This window comes from Sphaerodactylus townsendi, linkage group LG02 (genome assembly GCF_021028975.2).
Source record: "Sphaerodactylus townsendi isolate TG3544 linkage group LG02, MPM_Stown_v2.3, whole genome shotgun sequence".
Classification (NCBI taxonomy): domain Eukaryota; kingdom Metazoa; phylum Chordata; class Lepidosauria; order Squamata; family Sphaerodactylidae; genus Sphaerodactylus; species Sphaerodactylus townsendi.
Window position 1 is genome coordinate 19,436,035 of NC_059426.1, and position 19,923 is coordinate 19,455,957.

The window sequence follows — 19,923 nt, forward strand, 5'->3', positions numbered from 1 at the left end:
TATAGTTTACAGTTAGGTTTATAGTTTATTTCGCGTTTATCATTTTATTTATAGTTTATTATAGTTATAGATTATAGTTCATAATTAGATTTATAGTTTATTTCACATTTATAGTTTTATTTATGGTTTATTATATTTATAGATTGTTTATAGTAATATTTATAATTTATTTATTTCACCCCGCTGTTTCCCCCAAAGTGGCTTTCATCATTTATCCTCCCTGCGTTGTGAAACTATCGGGTGCTAAACTGTATCGGATTGCACTGTTTGTCTATTGCAGAACTATAAATTGATTTTTTTTTTAAATACAAGACTCTAAAGCCCTGGGGATTAAAAAAAATGTTTTTGTGGTTGGATGTCACAAGACTGGGGTTTTTAGTACTTTTCATTTTTTTTAAACAAAATCCTTTCAAAAGTGTCAGATAATAGCATGTATTAATGGTATAGCGCTAAAATGGTATGAAATAGTATATATAATGGTATAGCGCTAAAATGGTATTAAATAGTATACAGGCTGGTTGTTGTGGGCTTTCCAGGCTGTGTGGCCATGGTCTGGTAGATCTTGTTCCTAACGGTTTGCCTGCATCTGTGGCTGGCATCTTCAGAGGTGTATCACAGAGATAAGTGTTCACAGTTGAGCCCAACCGTGAAACCCTTCGATAATACAGTATACAGGCTGTTTTTGTATTATTTTGATTGACCTTGATCAAATAAAATGGATTTGTTTTTGGACTTTAAAAAAACTCAGGCAACTTGGAAACTCCTACCTTTTATAAAGAAAGGTGCCTGCGCTGTTCCTGGTTCCGATTAGAACTCTTCATATGAGGGTTAAAAGCTGTGCAAATATGTAGGAATGGGTGTTAAAAATATATTAAAAGAAGCCAGTATGAAGATGTTACACAAAGTTGAGATGCTTCAACATCTTTTCCACCCCCGAACAGTTATTTTACTTGTTCGATGACTATGTTCTTGACTGCACTAGAGGGATTTGAAATATTTAAAGAAAAAAAGTAACCAAGGATTATTGGTGAATGTGGTAAGGAAAGAGGTAGCCAAGAAATTTAAAAACTGTCGTTAAGCATTTGAAGTTGTCACAGTAAATTATCTTAGCAAAATATGGAGAAACCCCCCACCCCACCCTACCCTACCCTATTATAGGTTTATGTATCTAGGGAATTATTTTCTCTGTTTTTCTTGCCCTGGTGTGTTTCGATGGTGCAATTGCTTAGGTGGACAGGTTGCTGTTAGGGATGTCAGCCTCCTCCAGGTGTGATCAGAGAATCCCCGGAATTATAGCTAATATCCAGACGACACAGAGATCAATTTCCCTGGAGAAGATGAATGCTTTGCAGGATGGTCTGTATGCCATTATACCCCACTGGGGTTCCTGCCCCCCCCCCCAGCTTCATCCCCAAATCTCCCCCCTCCTTCGCATTTTGTTTTCCTTGCCCATCCCCTTAGACAGGGGTCTGAAACCTGTGGCTCTCCAGATGTTCATGGACTACAATTCCCAATTGGCCGTGCTGGCAGGGGCTGATGGGAATTGTAGTCCATGAACATCTGGAGAGGCACAGGTTGCAGACCCCTGCCTTAGATAAAAGGTCTATAAAGTGAGAATCCACTCCTGAAAAAGTGGGCTTTTAGTCCATTGAACGCTTCCGCCAGAACCGCAGTTTTCAAATCCCGCCTTTAAAAAGCCGCAAAACTCGTGTTTATTTCAACAGTGGAAAGGAGGGAGGGTGGAAGGAGAAAGAAAACGGGAGCTGGCAAGAGTAGAGCAGGCAGCCAATCAGAATTCGAGGCGTTTGGGCTTTAACAACAGACGGTGGTAGTCGATCGCCGAGCGAGAGATCGGTCCAGGAAGGAGGGTGAGCTCTCGGCCACGTGGGGACGGTGTTGCTGGCGCTAGAGACGCGGAAAGCTTTTTTCCCCATCTTGAGCAGTAGCAATGGCGCAGCTTCAGGCTCGCTTCTTTACCGAGGATACGAGGTAAGCAGGAACGAGTCTGATCTGTTTTCCCGCCCTTTGGGTTTACCATTCCGCACTGGCTCTTAACCGTCTTGTACAGTTTGAAAGAGGAAAATGAAGCGCAGTGTACAGTTGCTGGCATAAAATACACCCCAGTCAACATTTAATATGAAACCAGAGGGTTTTTTTTTTTTAAAAATCCCCTTGCAGTAGGGATGTTAAAATTATAGAGTATCCAGTGAATCTGGATAGTGGAATTGCTTATGTTCCTGTTAAGGGATGCCAGCCTCCAGGTGTAATCCGAGAATCCCCGGAATTATAGTTAACATCCAGAAGACAAAAATATCAGTTTCCCGGGAGAAGAGGAATCCTTTGCAGGGTGGTCTCTGTCCTCCCCAGGCTTCATCCCCAAATCTCGGGAGTTTCTCAAGCAGGATATGGCAACTCTAGCCCGGCCCCCGGTCTGTGCCGGTAGCCAGGAGGGACCTGGCTACCCTGAGCAGTTCTTATCTTGCATATGCTCGAGTTGGATGCGTCTCCTGTGTTCAGGGTTGGGACCTGGAGATCTTCCAGAGTTACAGCTGATCTCCACATGACCAAGATCAATTTCCCTGGAGAAAATGGCTGCTTTGGAGGAGAGACTCAGTGGCATTGTGCTCTGCTGAATATAAAATTTGGCCCCTCCAGGTTACACCCCCAAATCTCCAGGAATTTCCCAATATGGAGTTGGCAACCCTAGAACTTTCAGCCTCACCAGTTGTGTTGCTTATTCTGTTGTTTACTGTATGGGCAATTTGCTGAGGCTGGACTATGCATTTGATAAAGTATGCTCCAGTTCACAAACTCTTATGTTACATGTCTAGTGCGTATTGTTTGGCTGCTTCCATGTAGTGATGAGTGTGTATGTTGTTGTCATTGCTGCTGTGAATGAGAGACGTCCACCAAGACAGTGGGGCATTCACACAGGAGTTTCCTCTGCATCTATTGGCACTAGCCCCCATGGGGGAAGACTTTTTAAAACATCAGCAACTGACAAATTGTTGTTGCATTATAATGAGCTCCACTCACTATCTCTGCAGTAAGAAGGCCTGTGTGTTTGTGAAGTGCCATCAAGTCACAGCTGACTTCTGGAAACCCAGTTGGGTTTTCAAGACAAGAGACTAACGGAGGTGGTTTGCCATTGCCTTCCTCTATATAGCAACCCTAAGAACAAGCCAGCTGGATCAGACCAAAGTCCATCTAGTCCAGCTCTCTGCTACTCGCAGTGGCCCACCAGGTGCCTTTGGGAGCTCACATGTAGGATGTGAACGCAATGGCCTTCTGCGGCTGTTGCTCCCGATCACCTGGTCTGTTAAGGCATTTGCAATCTCAGATCAAAGAGGATCAAGATTGGTAGCCATAAATAGACTTCTCCTCCATAAATCTGTCCAAGCCCCTTTTAAAGCTATAAAGGTTAGTGGCCATCACCACCTCCTGTGGCAGCATATTCCAAACCCTGGTATTCCTTAGTGGTCTCCCATCAAAGTATTAACCAGGGCCAGCATTGCTTAGCAGCTGGGATCTGATCAGATCAGGCTAGCCTGGGTCATCCCGGTCAGAGCAGTGAAAAGGCTAGACACGGTTATTTTAAAAAGTGAAAGCTGGGACTTCAAAGTCTACCAGACCTCTGTAATATGTAATATTGCAGTTTGCCAATTGCTGATTTTTAAACCCCTGCAAACCACCTCCACTGGAGCAAAACCTGTGCATGAAGGCAGCCATAGTTTAATGACTGGATACACCATACATCCCCTTTGTGTAAAAAAGTTATTGCCCCCATGTTTTTTACAATCAGAGTTCTGGCAGTAGTCAGATGGGCTTTCCAAGAGGAGTAGTAGTAGTTTGGATTTATATCCCCCCTTTTCTCTCCTGTAGGAGACTCAAAGGTGCTTACAATCTCCTTTCCCTTCCCCCCTCACAACAAACACCCTGTGAGGTGGGTGAGGCTGAGAGAGCTCTGAGAAGCTGTGACTAGCCCAGGGTCACCCAGCTGGCATGTGTGGGAGTGCACAGGCTAATCTGAATTCCCCAGAAAAGCCTCCACAACTCAAGCGGCAGAGTGGGGAATCAAACCCAGTTCCTCCAGATTAGAATGCACCTGCTCTTAACCACTCTCTGCTCTTAATCAGAGAGTGTTCCACTGAATGTTACTCCTAAATACTTGTAGGTACTGGATTGTCTGATTGGTGTGGCCAAGATACTCTAAATGGATTTTTTTGGTCTTCATCTAAACACCATCACCTTGGTTTTTAACTAGTTTATGCATAGCCGTTCCTCTTTACAATATTATTATTATTATTTGCTCCTTGGGCTTTTGCCCACTATTTTATAATCTATTTGTATATTCATTGTTATTTTAAGGACGAGTTTGGCCGCTCCCTCCTTTTTGGGGGCAGTTAAAGGAATTGGGCTATGGGACGCCATCACCATCGTTATTATTGTTATTGCTTCTGTCCACTGTTTAAATGGTTTTAATTGTTTTAATGGATTTTAGTGTATTTGGTCTTTATCGGGACCCTTGTTATATATTGCGTACATAGTGTTGTACACTGCCCAGAGCCCCTCGGGGATTGGGCGGTTTATTAGTCCAAATAATAAATAAATAAATAAAATAACCGCCCTCCCCTGGAGGGCTCAGGGCGGTGAACAAAACATGGATAGAGCACAATAAAATCAGGGACTAAAATCAGTTAAATATTAGTTAATTTGGCTCCATACAGGCCTAGATTGTCAAGAAATCTTTTAAGGCCAATTTTGGTCCTTGAAATCAAGTTGTTGTTTCTGTTTTACTGGAAATGGCTATAATTTTGCAGGCTTAGGGTCTTGCGTATTAAATGTTCACCATCAGTAGAATTAAGGTGTAGAGTATTTTAGTGCTACGTTTTATTGTATTATTAGTATTATTTTGTATTTTAACCTTGTGCGTAAGCCACTCTGAGCCCAATTTCGGTTGGGAAGGGTGGGTATACATTTAACAAAATAACTTAAAAATTTGTCTTGATGCTGAATACGGACTGTTGTTTGAAATGTGTTCATATGATAAAGCATTGGACAACAATTTTATACAACATAGTACAAAATCTAGTTGAAATATTTTGGGCTGGCTGGAAACAGTCCCATCCAGAAAGCTAGGTGTCTTGCGGTGGTGCCAGCCCCTCCCCCCACCCCCCAACTTCCCAGTGGCATGGGGAGACTTAAAATGCCGAAAAGCCTCCCTACTATTAGGAAGCCTCTGTTGAACTGAATAGACTTATGCCACCTTTTTTGATGGTGTAAGACAGTTGTACTGGCTGCTGACGCAACAGGGCGAATGGCTGGGAGAGAGTCAGCTACAATTGGCTCCTCCCCCAGGCTTTCTCTATGGCAGCAGGGATGTTGGCACAGCATCCCATGCTAGTGTCCTAACACTAGAGAGGGTGGTGGTGGCGGCTCTACACCGACAAATTCACTCTTCCGCTGGGGCAAGTACCCCGGGGAGGGCAAATCTACTAGCACAGCGGCCTATTGCTTCCACTGGCAGATTTGAAGCCCCTCCCCATGTTACATACGTAATGTAACAATAACTACAGTTATTGAAATAAGTCATTCCTGCATTGAGAAGGGCTCCTAGCTGCTATTCAATTTTTTAAGGTAGTAATATTTCACACCCTAACCAGTTGGTCCTTCTTTTGTCTGTAGATTCTCAGTAGACGATGTCCCTTTCTCTGTCCCGGCCACTTCTGAAACGGCTGACCTCAGTAACGTTATTAACAAACTCCTGGAAGCGAAAAATGGTACGTACATTTTGAGGAAATGGTTTGCAAGATTTTGTCAGCATACACTGGATTTCAGACATATTTGGATTTATTCTTCATGCTAGTTCAAATGGAAACTGCATTTTCTGCTTGTATGCTGAAGGTAGGCATCTAATATTTCTCAATTGTTTGTCTCTAGAAAGCCACAAATATGTGGAATTTGACTTCCTTGTCAAGGGTCAGTTCTTGCGAATGCCCCTGGTCAAACACATGGAAACTGAAAATATCTCTACGGTAAGTCATTTGATGATTTAATATATAAAGTTTTTGACACTGATGTTAGGGTAGCAAGGACTACCACTACTGTTGCACTCTGGCTGTAACTAATATTTCAAATACGTATATTTATGAGTTTATATACATGAGTTTATATCATTGTTCATATTTTTTATATATTTCATTGGTTGTAAATACAATCATTTCTTGTCGACTACATCCAACCAGTAAGTTCAACTTATTTTTAACAATCATAACAAATAAATTCAGGGTCATCCGTATTAATTCAGGTAGGTATTTAGTTCATACTCTCCCATCAATTCAGCATCCTTAAGGTAAGTCTGTATGTATTCAATGATAAGTCCAAAATTGTGCACAGACAGAAGTCCAAATTCTTTTAAACACTTTTAAACACAAGGAGGAAAACGCATTGCGCCTAATCCGCGTTTTTCGATGGCTTCATCAGCCTCACTCATAAATATACGTATTTGAAATATTAGTTACAGCCAGAGTGCAACAGTAGTGGTAGTTCTATTATTATTAATATTGACTGTTGCACCCCCTTTTCTTATGTGAGGGTAGCAAGGACGAAATGGTGTCTTTCCTTGCTGGGAAACTCTCTTAGACCAAGGGCTCTCTGGGAAGCAATACAACTGGGGATCTCTTGAGAACATCTTGACTGACTCATGGGGAAGGCGTCCTTCTTGCCCAGTATGAGGAACAATAATAGAGTGACAAGGCAGTAACCCTAGAAAATACCGTACAACCAACTATGCAGGGCCCATTCAGTTTAGCACATAGCGGAGAGATTCAGAGAAATAACTAGTACAAAGCAAAGCCAAATATGACCTTATAATAAGTCTTTATTATAACAGAGAGGAGGCGGAAATGGGTTTTTTAAAATCAGAACCATATTAAATATAGTCTTCCATCAAGTGTAAGGTAGTAGCTCTGAACATCCATGACAAATAGGTGGTCTGGCCCAAAATGGATCGTCCTTTGTCCAGAAGGGATTAATTTTGTAAGGATGGTTCCATGTGGAATGCCCAAAAGAGAAGAAAAATAGGGCCAAGCAACGTGTCACCAAACCGAAACAGTGAAGAAGATGCCAGGTGACTGGTGACAGCTTTACTGTCATATAAGGCCCCTACGTGTTTCGCTGTTTTAGCTTCATCAGGGGAATTAGAGTTCTTTGACTCAGTTGCTGTGGAAGAGTTCATCAAACAAAACTCTGATCTCCCTGATGAGGCTTAAGCAGTGAAACGCGTAGGAACTAGACATGATAATAAAGCTGACCTCAGTCACCTTGAATCTTTTTACTTTTTCCATATGGAAATGAATGGGTCATCCCAAAGTAACTCCCCAGGGATCCAAAATCCCAGATTCTCCTGGTGGTGCTCTTGCCCTAGTAAGGTTTTAGGGTTTCTGTCATATGGCATTAGAAAAATGGCACTTAATTGAATCATATTTACTCAGATGTAAGTTCCACTGAACTCTTTTGAATTGTCTGCCAAGCAAGTGTGCTTATGATGGCGATTCTACCTTGAATTTTTGAATAGATAAACTTATACTGGTTTAAATAAATGCCACAGAAACATTGCAGTTCCATCTGCAAGCTGCTGAAGTTAGTTAGAGAGTTCCAGTTATTTGTCCTGGATAAAACTTGCAAAGAAGTTATTAAGCATGTATCCTTGAGATCCCTAGAGATGTAAAATTCCTGGAACCTTTGAGGGCCCAAGAAGACAATTCCAGAAAAAAAGGAAATTTTAGGGGAAATTGAAATACATGCAGTAATACTAACATGCAGTATTAACAGCTTTTTCTTACTGATTTAACAGTATAACATATATCATTTTAGCATGTAAACTTGCACTATTTGGCATATATATGGAATTTTAAAGTGTCTGTGTATTTGTTTTCTATTTAAAAAAATCAAGTATGCCCAGCACTTTGAGAAGGAATTTCAGACTAATATATGCCATGCTACCATAGCACATGTATCTTAATTTTTGGTTTTTTTTTTAAAAAAGTGAAAGTTGAAGATAGAACACAAATTGTCTTGTGAACAAAAAGAAGTGTATTACCGGTAGTTGGACAGAAACATTCACATAGTCACACTAAGGAGGGTTACCAGTGTATTTGGATATTAAGTTAAATTTTGTAACACTGAAAACACCAGTCTTAAAACATAATTATAGCATATTGGTTGTCACCATACACATATTTCCTTTTTTCAGAGCTCCCAATTCATGTTATCTGTTTGGAATGAATGAAATGCTTTTTATTCAAAAAGAGAGAATATTTATTTCTTTTTTTAAGTGCCCTGAAACTTCCCAATTCTTTCACTGAAAAAACTGATGTCCCCAGACATTCGCATGCCATGCAATTTGAGCCTGAAAAGCCTTGTCTCAGGAAGCAGTCTAAAAGGAAAAATATTTTATGGGAGTTTTTTCCCCAGTGCCCTTACATTTCCTAATGTTTCTGTTGGAAAAATGGAAAGGGGTCCAGGGCTCTCCTCCCACCATTTTTTTGTATATTTACATCTCTATAAATTCTAAAGAAGCCCTGCCAACCAAATACGATGCATTTAGAAGGAACATAATAGATCAAAATGGCTGAGTACCGTATTTACTCGTGTATAAGCCGAGGCACCTAATTTTACTGCTCAAACCTGGGAAAACTTATTGACTCCCGTATAAGCCGAGGGTGGGAAGCCGGGAGGCAGAGGGACCGTGACATCAGGGGGAGTCACTGCCCAAATAAGGAGGTCCCTCTGCCTGCCATCTGGCAGGCTTCATCAAACCCAGCCAGCAGGCAGAGGGAGCTCCTTATTTGGGCAGTGACTCCCCCTGATGTCACTGCCTAAATAAGGAGCTCCCTCTGCCTCCCGGGGTGTGAGGAAGCCCAGCCAGCCAGGGTGCCTCCGAGTTCCCCCTTCACCCTGCAGCAACAAGCGGCTTGTGCAGCCGCAGGGAGGCCGTCCCGGCCATGCCCCCAGCCTCCACAGAGGCCTGAAGAGCCGGCTGGTAAGCGGTGACTTGTGTATAAGCTGAGGGGGCATTTTTCAGCCCTAAAACAGGGCTGAAAAACTCAGCTTATACGCGAGTATATACGGTAACTGTACAGTCTGTATCCCAACCTTTGGTAGTGTTTCAGGCTACTGTGCTGCAAAGGAAATGGTTGATAATATTTCCCAATAACTGGCTGATCATTTTCTTGGCATTTTTGTACATGCAGGAAGAAGTAGTGGCAATAGAATATGTAGAGAAGTACATGGCTCCCCAACCAGAACAATGCATGTTCCACGATGACTGGATCAGTTCTGTTGCAGCTACAGAAGAATGGTAAAAGAAGTCTCTTAAATTGTTCAGGTTTTCCCACTTTTTAGTGTAATTTGCTAAATATAAATTTACTTCACATGTTACAGACTCTTGCTCAGAAGAAGCTTGTATCATTGTACCCACTGCTTCTTAAACCACTCTTGTTAATTTAAATTTAATACAGGTATGGTGTATTCACTCTTCTTTCTACTATCACCCAATAATAATTTTTTATCAGAACTATTTTCTGCAAAGGAAAACTTGTGGCTGGTTCTCTCAGCCAAAAAAAGGGAGCAAAGTTCCCTTGTGGTTGTTTTTACTTTCTCCTGATCAAGGTTTTGAGCGCGGATGCATGTGGCCAGATTGCCTAGGTCGAGAAGGAAAGTCATCCTGAACATTGAGTGGAGATGAAAGAAAGCATTTTTCATGGCTGAACGAACTTGCTTCTCTAGTAGTAATGCTGGGTCAAACATAACCTCCAGGCTCTTAAGCAAGCTGACTCCGCTGAACCCCTTCAAATGAGAGAAGCTCAGTATGCTCCAAGACTGTACCTTTATGCACTATCACCTCCATTTTGGCAGGATTCAAGTACAACTTGTTCACCTGTAGCCACTTGACCACAATGGACCAGGGATGCTACAGCAGTGCTAAATAATCTAGACCCGTGGTGGCGAGCCTTTGGCACTCCAGATGCTATGGACTACAATTCCCATCAGCCCCTGCCAACACGGCCAATTGTCCATGCTGGCAGGGGCTGATGGGAATTGTAGACCATAACATCTGGAGTGCCAAAGGTTTGCCACCACTGATCTAGACTATTAGCCTTTTTGAACCTGCAGGCACCTTTAGAATTCTGACCATGACGTTGTAATGCTGGCACAAAATAGCCATTGCGTGAGCCAAGCCAGCCATAACATGTCTGCCACAGCTTACTTTCTGTCACACACTGAAGATTTTTGTGCGGTGGTGAATCAGGTCTCCAATGGCCAATCATAAGCTTTGCTGGGTTAAGCCCCACCTAGCGCCACCCATTGTCTAAAACACTTGGTGTATCCCAGGAAAGGTGTCAGCTACTGGTGTCCGTAGGGGACCCCTGATCTAGACCAGGCAATATAAAACTGATTTATGATAAGTATAACAATTAAACAGCATGGCAGATTAAAGTGAACTCTGTGGAACCCCAAATGGGAGTACCTGTGCTCAGTAACAAACTGTCGGAGTCTAAGAATTAGTTAAACCATTCTGCAACACATTTCTTGACATGTGTTGCTACCTCCAAATGTCTGAACAGGGTGTCCTGGTCCACCAAATCAAAGGCTGCTAAGAAATGCAGCAATAAATGCAACTATAAATAAATGGGTTTCTTGCTGGTAAAGTGTTCTTTGTAAGCAAAAACATTCAAGCATTAAACTTAACGCAGACATGATCTGCATAATATTCCAGATGTTCAGAGTAGTGTGCCTGGAAAAAAGACTATGAGATGTTTTCCTGTTTCTGGATACTGTAGGATTTTGACAGGCTCGTACGATCAGACTTCTCAGATCTGGTCAGTCGAAGGCAAACCCATAACGACTCTTGCTGGGCACGTAGATGTGGTAAAAGATGTGGCGTGGGTGAAGAAAGGTGAGTAGACTTCAATTTGTGTGGGATTTCATTCATCAGAAAATATAACAACCTGAATGCTTCAGTTATTTTGTTTTGTACCAACGGAACCAAATTTAATTCATCAGTTGTTTTGACTGTTGCTGCTTATCTTTCCTTTTCTGAGGATCTTAGGGCAGCGCACATTATTCTCCCTTCCTCCATTTAATGTTCACAACAATCCCGTGACGTGGTTTCAGGGGAGATATTGGGCCTCAAATCCTGCCCAGGGACATTGGTGATGGGCGGGTAACAATTATGCAGATAAATAAATTAAATAAAAGTCATTCTAATGAGTTTTTAAGGCTGAGAGGTGGCTGAAACTTGGATTTCCCTGATCTCTGTGCAGTACTCTTAACTGCTACACCATGCTAGCTCTTATGTGGCACTTTTCACATGTAACAACATCTCCAGGCAGAAATTCGAGTTATCCACAGAAATCATGGGTATGTGGGACTTGCCACCTGCAGATCTCCAGGTGTTCATGGACTACAAATCCCATCAACCCCTGCCAGCATGGGAATTGATGGGAATTGTAGTCCATTAACATCTGGAGAGCCGCAGGTTGCAGACTCCCTAAGGCTTCTGAGAGGCAAGGATCATGCATTTCTTTGGGTTATGTTAGCAATAAGTGTGATTACATGGAGGGAAACGTGCAAATAACGTTCATATTCTGAAGAATTATACATTTCCATTGGCTGTTCATATGCTAGGCCTATTTAAGACTTGTTGGTGTTATGGGGTGTGACTATATGTATATCACTTTGCTATCTGGGGCTGGAGGAAATGAGATGGTGGACTTCAGAAGAGGCTCTCCTTTCTCTGCTTCTGTGTCTTCAGATAGCTTGTCGTGCCTGCTGCTGAGCGCCTCTTTGGATCAGACAGTCCTGCTGTGGGAGTGGAATGTAGAAAAGAACACCGTGAAAGTGCTTCACCGTTGTAGAGGACATGCAGGAAGCGTAGAAGCTGTAGCGGTTGATGGCTCAGGAACAAAAGTAAGCTTCTTCAGCTTTACTCACAGGTGTACTTGAGGAATAACTTTCGGGAAGTACCGTTCATTTTGTTTTCCAAGGGCTCAAACGTAGGACAGGGTGTTGACTCTTTGCAAACAGGACTGCTACTCATTTTTAAAACACCCAGCTCTATGATGCGGCTGGCCTCCACTAGGGCCAGGGCATTTACGGCCCTGGCCCCTGCCTGGTGGAATGCTCTCCCTCCAACTGTCCGGGCCCTGCGGGATCTCGACGAATTCCACAGGGCCTGTAAGACTGAGTTATTCCGCCGGGCCTTTGGAGAGTCCAGCCGCTGATAGGGTGCCTGGAAACAGCTAAAACCCGCTGTTCCCTTTGTAGGAGTTTTAATAGCTGGATGCCATCTTTATTTTAACTGATATAGAAACTGAATGCTGCTTTTAAACTGTTTTAATGTTTAACATATTTATTGTCCTATTACTGTTGTGAACCGCCCTGAGCCCTCCGGGGGAGGGCAGTATAAAAGTAGAATTATAAATAAATAAAAATAAATAAAAATACTACCATCTTCTGATTTACTTGGGTTTGGAACCTAATTTTCGCTTTCACCGTTTCCTGTAGCTGGAGTGGTCCCCTGCTGTGAAGTGCATGTGTTATACAAGATCAGTGTCTTTCAGTGTGCTGAAAAGCACCTGGCACCAGAGGAAAGCACTGCATATGTCACACAGAGAATACATAGGATGGTCCATACTGTGAACAGGAGGTATCTCCTGTGGATTCTCGTGCCATGATGTGTGTTTGGGGCACGGGTGTTGGCGGGGAGGGGAGGGGAGGGAACAGTAATGGAGAAAGCTGGTAGCAGAGAACTATAGTGAAACTTGATTGTTATAAGTTTGTGATTTTTTCTTTTCTTTTTGGGTATTTCTTAGTTTTGCAGTGGATCCTGGGATACAATGTTAAAGATTTGGTCTGCAGGTAAGATCTGTGTCTCACACTACTTGTTATGGGTTTTTATGGTTTGGTTTGGTTTTGGTGGTTACATTTATAGCCTGCCTTTGTCTCATCCTGGAGTTCAAGACATTTTACAGGGGATTCGCAAGAGATCTCCTATCCAGGCCGTGACTTGAGCCAGATTCCTCTAGCATCAACAAACTGTTGTTTCATGCCTTCTCCAACTATGCTCTGATGGAAAGTGTCGAGAATTTCATGCAGTCAATACTGTCCTAACATGGCATATTAAAACCATGTATATACTTTGGAGAATATAATAAGATTATGGTTCTCTGATTTTTGTGGCAGTACTGGGAAACCAGTGGGAATTAGGTTATAGTTCTGTGAACCTCCTTCATGAGGGGCTGACTAATATGATTTTTATTTTTATCCAGTGCCTACAGATGAAGAAGATGAAATGGAAATGGAGGAAGTAGCTGACAGGCCAAGAAAAAAGCAGAAAACCGAACATTTGGGACTAACAAGAGTAAGAGGAAATTGGGTTATGTGGCGTTCTTGAGCGTAAGGAGGAAAGGGGCTATTTGAAACCCTGCCTAATATTTTCACAGTTGTCCCTTGCACATTGCGGGCGTTAGAGGTACAGTCCCCCCCCCCCCCGGTGATTCGGAAAACCGCGTAAAATTTGAGGTGTGAAGATTACTGCGAGATCACCGCGAGGTGTCACATGAGAGGTTGCCGAGGTTCTTTTTCTACAAAGTCAATTTTAAGGAAAAAAATTGTGTAGCTGTCCATTTGTTTTATTAAACAGTGATGTCATTAAAATTCCCATTTGCAGTACTTTCTCATGCCAACCTGCAAGACACTGAAACTGCAGCTGGGAAAGTCACGATGTAGAAGGGAGATCTGTACATTTAATTGGAAATACATCTGTTTGTATTCAGTGGGGCTTGCTCTCCAGTAAGCAGTTGTAGGATTGCAGCCTGGGTGGACAAACGTATAATAAACATTTTGACCCCCTTCTCCCAATCTTTGCATTTTCTGTCTAGACTCCTATGACAACTCTCTCGGGTCATACAGGAGCAGTCTCATCTGTACTCTGGTCAGATACAGACGAAATCTGCAGCGCTTCTTGGGACCACACAATCAAGGTGTGGGATGTTGAAACGGGAGGCCTCAAGTCAACTTTGGTGAGAATATTTGTCATCTTGCTTTGCTTTTTGCCAGAGTGGTAGTTAAATAGCTTCTACAAGCAACTTCTGTTAACAGCTAAATAGAAGTTAATTCCTTCTAATTCCCTTGTTTCTTATGTAGACTGGAAGCAAAGTGTTCAATTCGGTTTCTTACTCACCTCTCTGTCGGCGTCTAGTCTCTGGAAGCACAGACCGACATATCAGGTTGTGGGATCCTCGCACCAAAGGTGAGTGAAAACAAGAGAACTTTACAACATGTGTGAAAATACATTTTGGTGGTTGGTTTTCATTAACTATTTAATACTCATGCTTTGGCATATTTTTGGATAGATTTTTCCGACCAAGATTAAGTTTTATAATCTTTATTGTTACTCTCCTCTGAGCACAGTCACTACAAATACAAGATAAAATCCAAAGCAGCAAACATTAAAATAAATGGTATTTGTGACTTCCATGCTTCTAAGCAATCTCTTCTTGCTCCTTTCAGATGGTTCGCTGGTGCTGCTTTCACTTACTTCTCATACTGGCTGGGTGACGTCAGTCAAGTGGTCACCTACACATGAACAGCAGCTTATCTCTGGTTCTCTAGACAACCTAGTTAAAATCTGGGACACAAGGAGGTAAATTTGAATGGGGGTTCAAGTAAGAATGAAGTAACAACTTCCTAGGTCAATAAGGAAACATGTGGCCTGTTATTTTTTATTTATTTATTTATTATTTCATTTTTATACCGCCCTCCCCCGAAGGGCTCAGGGCGGTGTACAACATCAACAAACCATAAAAACAAAATACAAAGTTAAATTAAGACTTAAAATGCAGCATTCAATTATCAAAACTAATTCAGATTTAAAATAGATGGCATCCAGCTATTAAAACTCTTCTTAGAAAGAGGGACAGTGGGTCTCAGAGTGTTTCTCAGAATGTTTTGGGCACCCAAATCAGCAGCTGGTCTCCGCAAAGGCCCAGTGGAATAGCTCAGTCTTACAGGCCCTGCGGAACTCATTAAGGTCCCGCAGGGCCCGGACAGCTGGAGGGAGAGCATTCCACCAGGCAGGGGCCAGGGCCGTAAAAGCCCTGGCCCTGGTGGAGGCCAGCCGCATCATAGAGGGGGCGGGGATGACCAGCAGATTGGCCTCCGCAGAGCGCAGGGACCGACGGACATATGGGGCCAGACGGTCTCGTAGGTACAAGGGTCCCAGGCCACGCAAGGCCTTAAAGGTTAAAACCAATACCTTGAAGACGATCCGGAATTATAGTAATATTTTAGTAATATTTCCTCATTGAGACAATAATGGCCTCATCCAGAGGGGGAGGGGCAAAAGGGCTTGGGGAGCGGTGTGGCCTCGCACTAGCACATTTTGCCCCCCTCTACTCCACTGGGGCAGCCTCACTAGCACAAGGAGCAAACACACTGGCATTTGGCTGCCGCTCAGCTCCACAGCGGTGAAACCTGGAAGTCCAGGCCGCTGCAGAGCAATGCTGGTATCCCTTTTGGTGATGTAAGTCCATTTAACCTTACGGAGGGCTTTCCAGCAGTAGGGATTGTTTTGGGCTTTTTCAGCCTCCCCACACCACCGGAAAGTTCTGGAACTGGCAGGGCAACACAGGATTGCTGCCATCCCTGCCCACCTCGGGCTTTGGATATGCCTTGAAGTTCAGTTGAAGAACAGTACTTTATCATCTGCACAAAACACAGAAAAAAATCCCTTTTTCTTATTAGAGTTCATCATCATTTTTTTTTAAAAAATGCAAAGGTAGTTGTACATAATTAAAGTGAGGCTACAAAGTGTTCGATCTTTGGATCTCCCCCCTCCCCACCCCGCCATAGCTGGGCGAGCTTGAGCTAGTCACTCTCTCTGTTAGGCTTGCCTGCCTCCCAGGGTTGTTGGTGGGATACAGGAGAACCAATTTTGAAGTCACTTTTGAGTCCTCATTTGGCAGGAAAAGTAGGGTATAAATACCTAAGTGAAGATAGACTGATACTGTGTAGGAAAAAAAAGAGTTAGGAGGGGAGTGGCTTGTCCATAAGCAACACATTGTCTTATATTGAATCAGACCGTCAGTGTCAGTATTATCTACGCCGACTGGCAGTGGTTCCCCAGGGACACAGGCGGAGGTCTTTCGCATCACCGCCCACCTGGGTTTTTTTTAAACTAGAAATGCCAGGGATTGAACAAAGGACCTTTTGCATTCAAAGCAGAGGTTCTACCACTGAGCCCCACTGCCTGCCCACAAACCTTTGAGCCTATATGAGTAATCGGCCTTCAAGAAAACCAAGCAATAGAACTCTGTCAGGATGTCATTGTTGGGAGTACTGGGGATCGCTTTCGCTTTTTGCAGGTGCAGCTTTATCTATTTGTTCTGGCCTTGAAGGTCTGCGGCTGGGATGGGGCTCCAGGCTGGACTCTCCTGACTGTCTTGTTTCACATGTGGGGGCGGGGACCTGCTACACCATAGTGGTCCTTTTTTGCCAGAACTGACTGTCTACGATCCTTCCATGTCTTCAATAAAATCCTTGAAACCAGCAAGTGATTTATTGCCTGATCAGGGGAACTGACACCCTTCCCATCTGTGTCTCTGCAGCTGCAAGAGTCCCCTCTATGACTTGGCTGCTCATGAAGACAAGGTTTTGTGCGTGGAGTGGACAGAGGCAGGGGTAAGAACTTTCCTCTTTGAGCACAGGTTGAGTGACCACCAAGTGTAGTTGTGATGTTTGACTTGGGGTAGATGCTTAAAACGACTCAGGTACAACACATCTATACAGAACAGCACAAAGATGGTTTGGAGTTTAAACTGTTTCATACCACTGTTTAATTTATGACTGTTTCTGTCCTGTCTCTTCCCATATAATGAGACCAGGTTTTTTCCTTTGGCATTTTTGAAGGGCTTGCATCTTGATGCTGGAGGAAAATGTGAGCTTGTGCCAAAAAAAAATATTTTTGAGTCTTCAAAACGATGGCCCTGTTTGTAACACCGATTGATGGTTTGGCATTCCATGACCAATCTCGCATCTGCAGCTGCTCCCCTTTTCCTGTCCTCCTCTTCTCCCTTTCATCACAAAGCTATCGTTTATGCCTCTCCATCCAAATCAGAATTGGAAACTATTTGTAGACAGTTTGGTGTTGCTTCTGAACCAGCTGGTTGTGAGCAATGAGCAAAGAGTAACCCGGCAGTGGCAAATTTTGCTATGTGCACTGAGGTGTGGAAGAAGAGATCTTCAGGTAGCTCCTGCATTCAGAAAGCTGATCTGTATCCCCCCAAAACTGCAATTTCCTCTCCTATCTGCATCATCCACCAACTTATCTCACTAACTCTCTCCCCTGCGGTGCAGATTTCCATATGGAGTTTTCCCTACTAAGATGGATTTTTACTTCTCATCTTGTACATATTGAGACAGCATTATGTTTGCTAGCATTTAGGATCTTTAGACTGAAAAATGACTAGCAGTGAATGATGTTTCAACTAGATTGGTTTTTTCCCCTAGTTATTGCTGAGTGGCGGAGCCGACAACAAGCTGTATTCCTACAGATGTCAAGCAAGCACCTCCGATGTTGGCGCATGAAAACATCTCTGGTTTTCTGTCAGACTACATTTTCTTCTACAGTTTTGTTTGTTTTTGTAACCTGTTTTGAAATATCCATAGAAAAAGTGCTTAGTGTTAGTTTATAACTAAGTTCTGTTTCTTTGGTTGTCTTGCCCAGGGTGTGGGTGGGAGGGGTTGACAACAGCATGTTTTTGTACTTAAAGGCAGATGAGTAAAGTAACATGCTTAACTATTATCTGAACAACTTATATACGCTGTAGTGAGAGATTTACTTTATGTAACTATACAGTTGTTGTTTTTTTAAATTAAATTATGATATCGCCCTTCTGCCAGATTTCTATTAGGTTTAGTAGGAACATCAGGTGGCTGCAGATGAACTCACTACTCATTTGAGGTTCCAGTAAAAAGCACAGGAAATTCCTTAACACAGTTATTATAATGCAGCATGCTGAACACCTCATTCAACAAACTTCAAGAGGTTTCTTTGTGCTGGGGATGTTAAAGTTGACTGTTGAACTGGAAAGACTCCCACTCCTGCAAGGAGCCATTATATTTTAATTCATTCTCAAGTTGCTGCATCCTCTGCTGAAACAATCAAGTTTATCATTCTCACTTTGGTGATATATATTCTAAAACTGGAATGATACAGAAAAGATATTCAGTTGGTACCGCAAGGTAATTTCATCCGGTCTTATACATGAAAGCGGTAGCTAAATCTTTACAAAGACTTAACCTGAAGTTCTGTTCACTGTTTTCTGGGGGAGCTGTCAGTCAGGGATGCTTTAGCTTTGGACAGAGGCAGGTGGGGAAGTTAAAATGGCAAAGGATAAAGGCAAGCTGAGCAGACACGCCCCCCCCAGTCAACACAAGAAGGTTCACTTGGCTCAGATTCCGCTAGTGCAGGGGTAGGGAACCTGCGCCTCGAGAGCCACATGCGGCTCTTCTGCCCTTGCATTGCGGCTCCACGAGCCGAGCCGCCAGCCCCATCCTTGCCCGCCCTGCAGGCAGCAGGGCGGGCGCACCAACTGCTCGTGGTTGAATGGGCCGCACCGCGGGCTTCCCCTCTCGCCCGCCCTGTTGGAGCTGGGTAGGCACTTTCCCAGCAGCCAGCGAGGCAGAGCCACCGGCTTCATCCTTGCCCTTCTCAGAATGAGCGGAGTAAAAGGTTAAAAAAACCCAATATATACAGTGTTATCTTTATTTTAAATGTCAAAAATTATTTGTGGCTCCAAGTGTTTTCTTTTCCCGTGGAAAACAGGACCAAATGGCTCTTTGAGTGTTAAAGGTTCCCTACCCCTACCCTAGTGCAACCAACCATGGCAGTTGCAGGAGGAAGCAATTGCTGATATGGCAATAATCGTGGTTGCCACTGAAAGGTCCAAACCAGGTGTAGTCTGTAGTGACAGTAAAATCCCTGGGCCCCAGTGAGAGGTTCACAATCTAGTCCGCTCAGACACTAAATTTTAAGACCTTATTATGACATGGTTGAAGAATCCTTACTAACTGCAAAGTCACAAAGGATTCTTTTGAACCCCACCCTATAAATACATGTATTTATTCTTCATTTTACATCACTGTAACATTGTTTGGTTTGCATCACTAACATCGTATGGCATGGCAATACAAACGATGACCAGCCTGTCCCAGTTCTGGATTTCCTGCATTGAACAAAGACGGCTGATCCAGTCGCATTATCACTGTGTACCAAAATATACAAAGTGTGAGTGCAATAAACATTTGTTGCAAATATGTCTGTCGGACAGAAATACTCATTTGGATTAGGATGGGACAAACTGGGATGGCCCTTGTGAAAATGGAGAATGTAAAACAACTGAAGGCAAATTCAGCATTACCAAAATTTCCTCCACTAAGCTGGTGCCAGGAGTCTTGAGGAGGGCCTTTTGAATGCCAGGAAAAGCTGGGGACACTGGGGAAAAGAAGAATGATTGAATCATAGAATAATACAGTTGGAAGAGAGCGCAAGGGCCATCAAGTCCAACCCCCTGCCATGCAGGAACACACAATCAAAGCACTCCCGACATATGCTCATCCAGCCTCTATTTAAAAACCTCCAAAGGAGGAGATTCCACCACTCTCCTAGGCAGTGAATTCCACTGTTAAATAGCCCTGATGGTCAGAAAGAAAGCTGAGCCCCGCCTTTCTGCTAAAACCATCAGCAGGGCCAGGGACAGATCTACAGAAAATGGCTCCCAGGGCAATCAGTGAAATTGGACTCCCCTCCATAATTGACCCTTTGAAAGATGGTGAGGGCTGAGAGATTGACTGTGG

General features: G+C 43.2%; 1 protein-coding gene across 1 annotated transcript; it reads left to right on the forward strand.

Moving 5' to 3' along the window:
• Nucleotides 1-1,733: 1,733 nt before the first annotated feature.
• WDR12 (WD repeat domain 12) lies at nucleotides 1,734-19,383 on the forward strand. Its single transcript, XM_048486287.1, has 13 exons — nucleotides 1,734-1,989; nucleotides 5,686-5,780; nucleotides 5,941-6,035; nucleotides 9,255-9,361; nucleotides 10,845-10,960; nucleotides 11,819-11,973; nucleotides 12,879-12,924; nucleotides 13,335-13,426; nucleotides 13,947-14,087; nucleotides 14,212-14,317; nucleotides 14,578-14,710; nucleotides 16,674-16,746; nucleotides 17,575-19,383. Exons 1-13 carry the CDS (start codon nucleotides 1,949-1,951, stop codon nucleotides 17,650-17,652), a joined length of 1,278 nt encoding a protein of 425 aa, XP_048342244.1. The 5' UTR covers nucleotides 1,734-1,948; the 3' UTR covers nucleotides 17,653-19,383.
• The last annotated feature ends 540 nt before the right edge of the window (nucleotides 19,384-19,923 follow it).

Excerpts from the sequence above, each read along its gene's own strand:
- WDR12 (XM_048486287.1), top strand. The coding sequence starts at position 1,949 with ATGGCGCAGCTTCAGGCTCGCTTCTTTACCGAGGATACGAG. Across the intron at positions 6,036-9,254 it reads AAACTGAAAATATCTCTACG|GAAGAAGTAGTGGCAATAGA; the intron begins GTAAGTCATTTG and ends TTGTACATGCAG. Across the intron at positions 9,362-10,844 it reads GTTGCAGCTACAGAAGAATG|GATTTTGACAGGCTCGTACG; the intron begins GTAAAAGAAGTC and ends TGGATACTGTAG.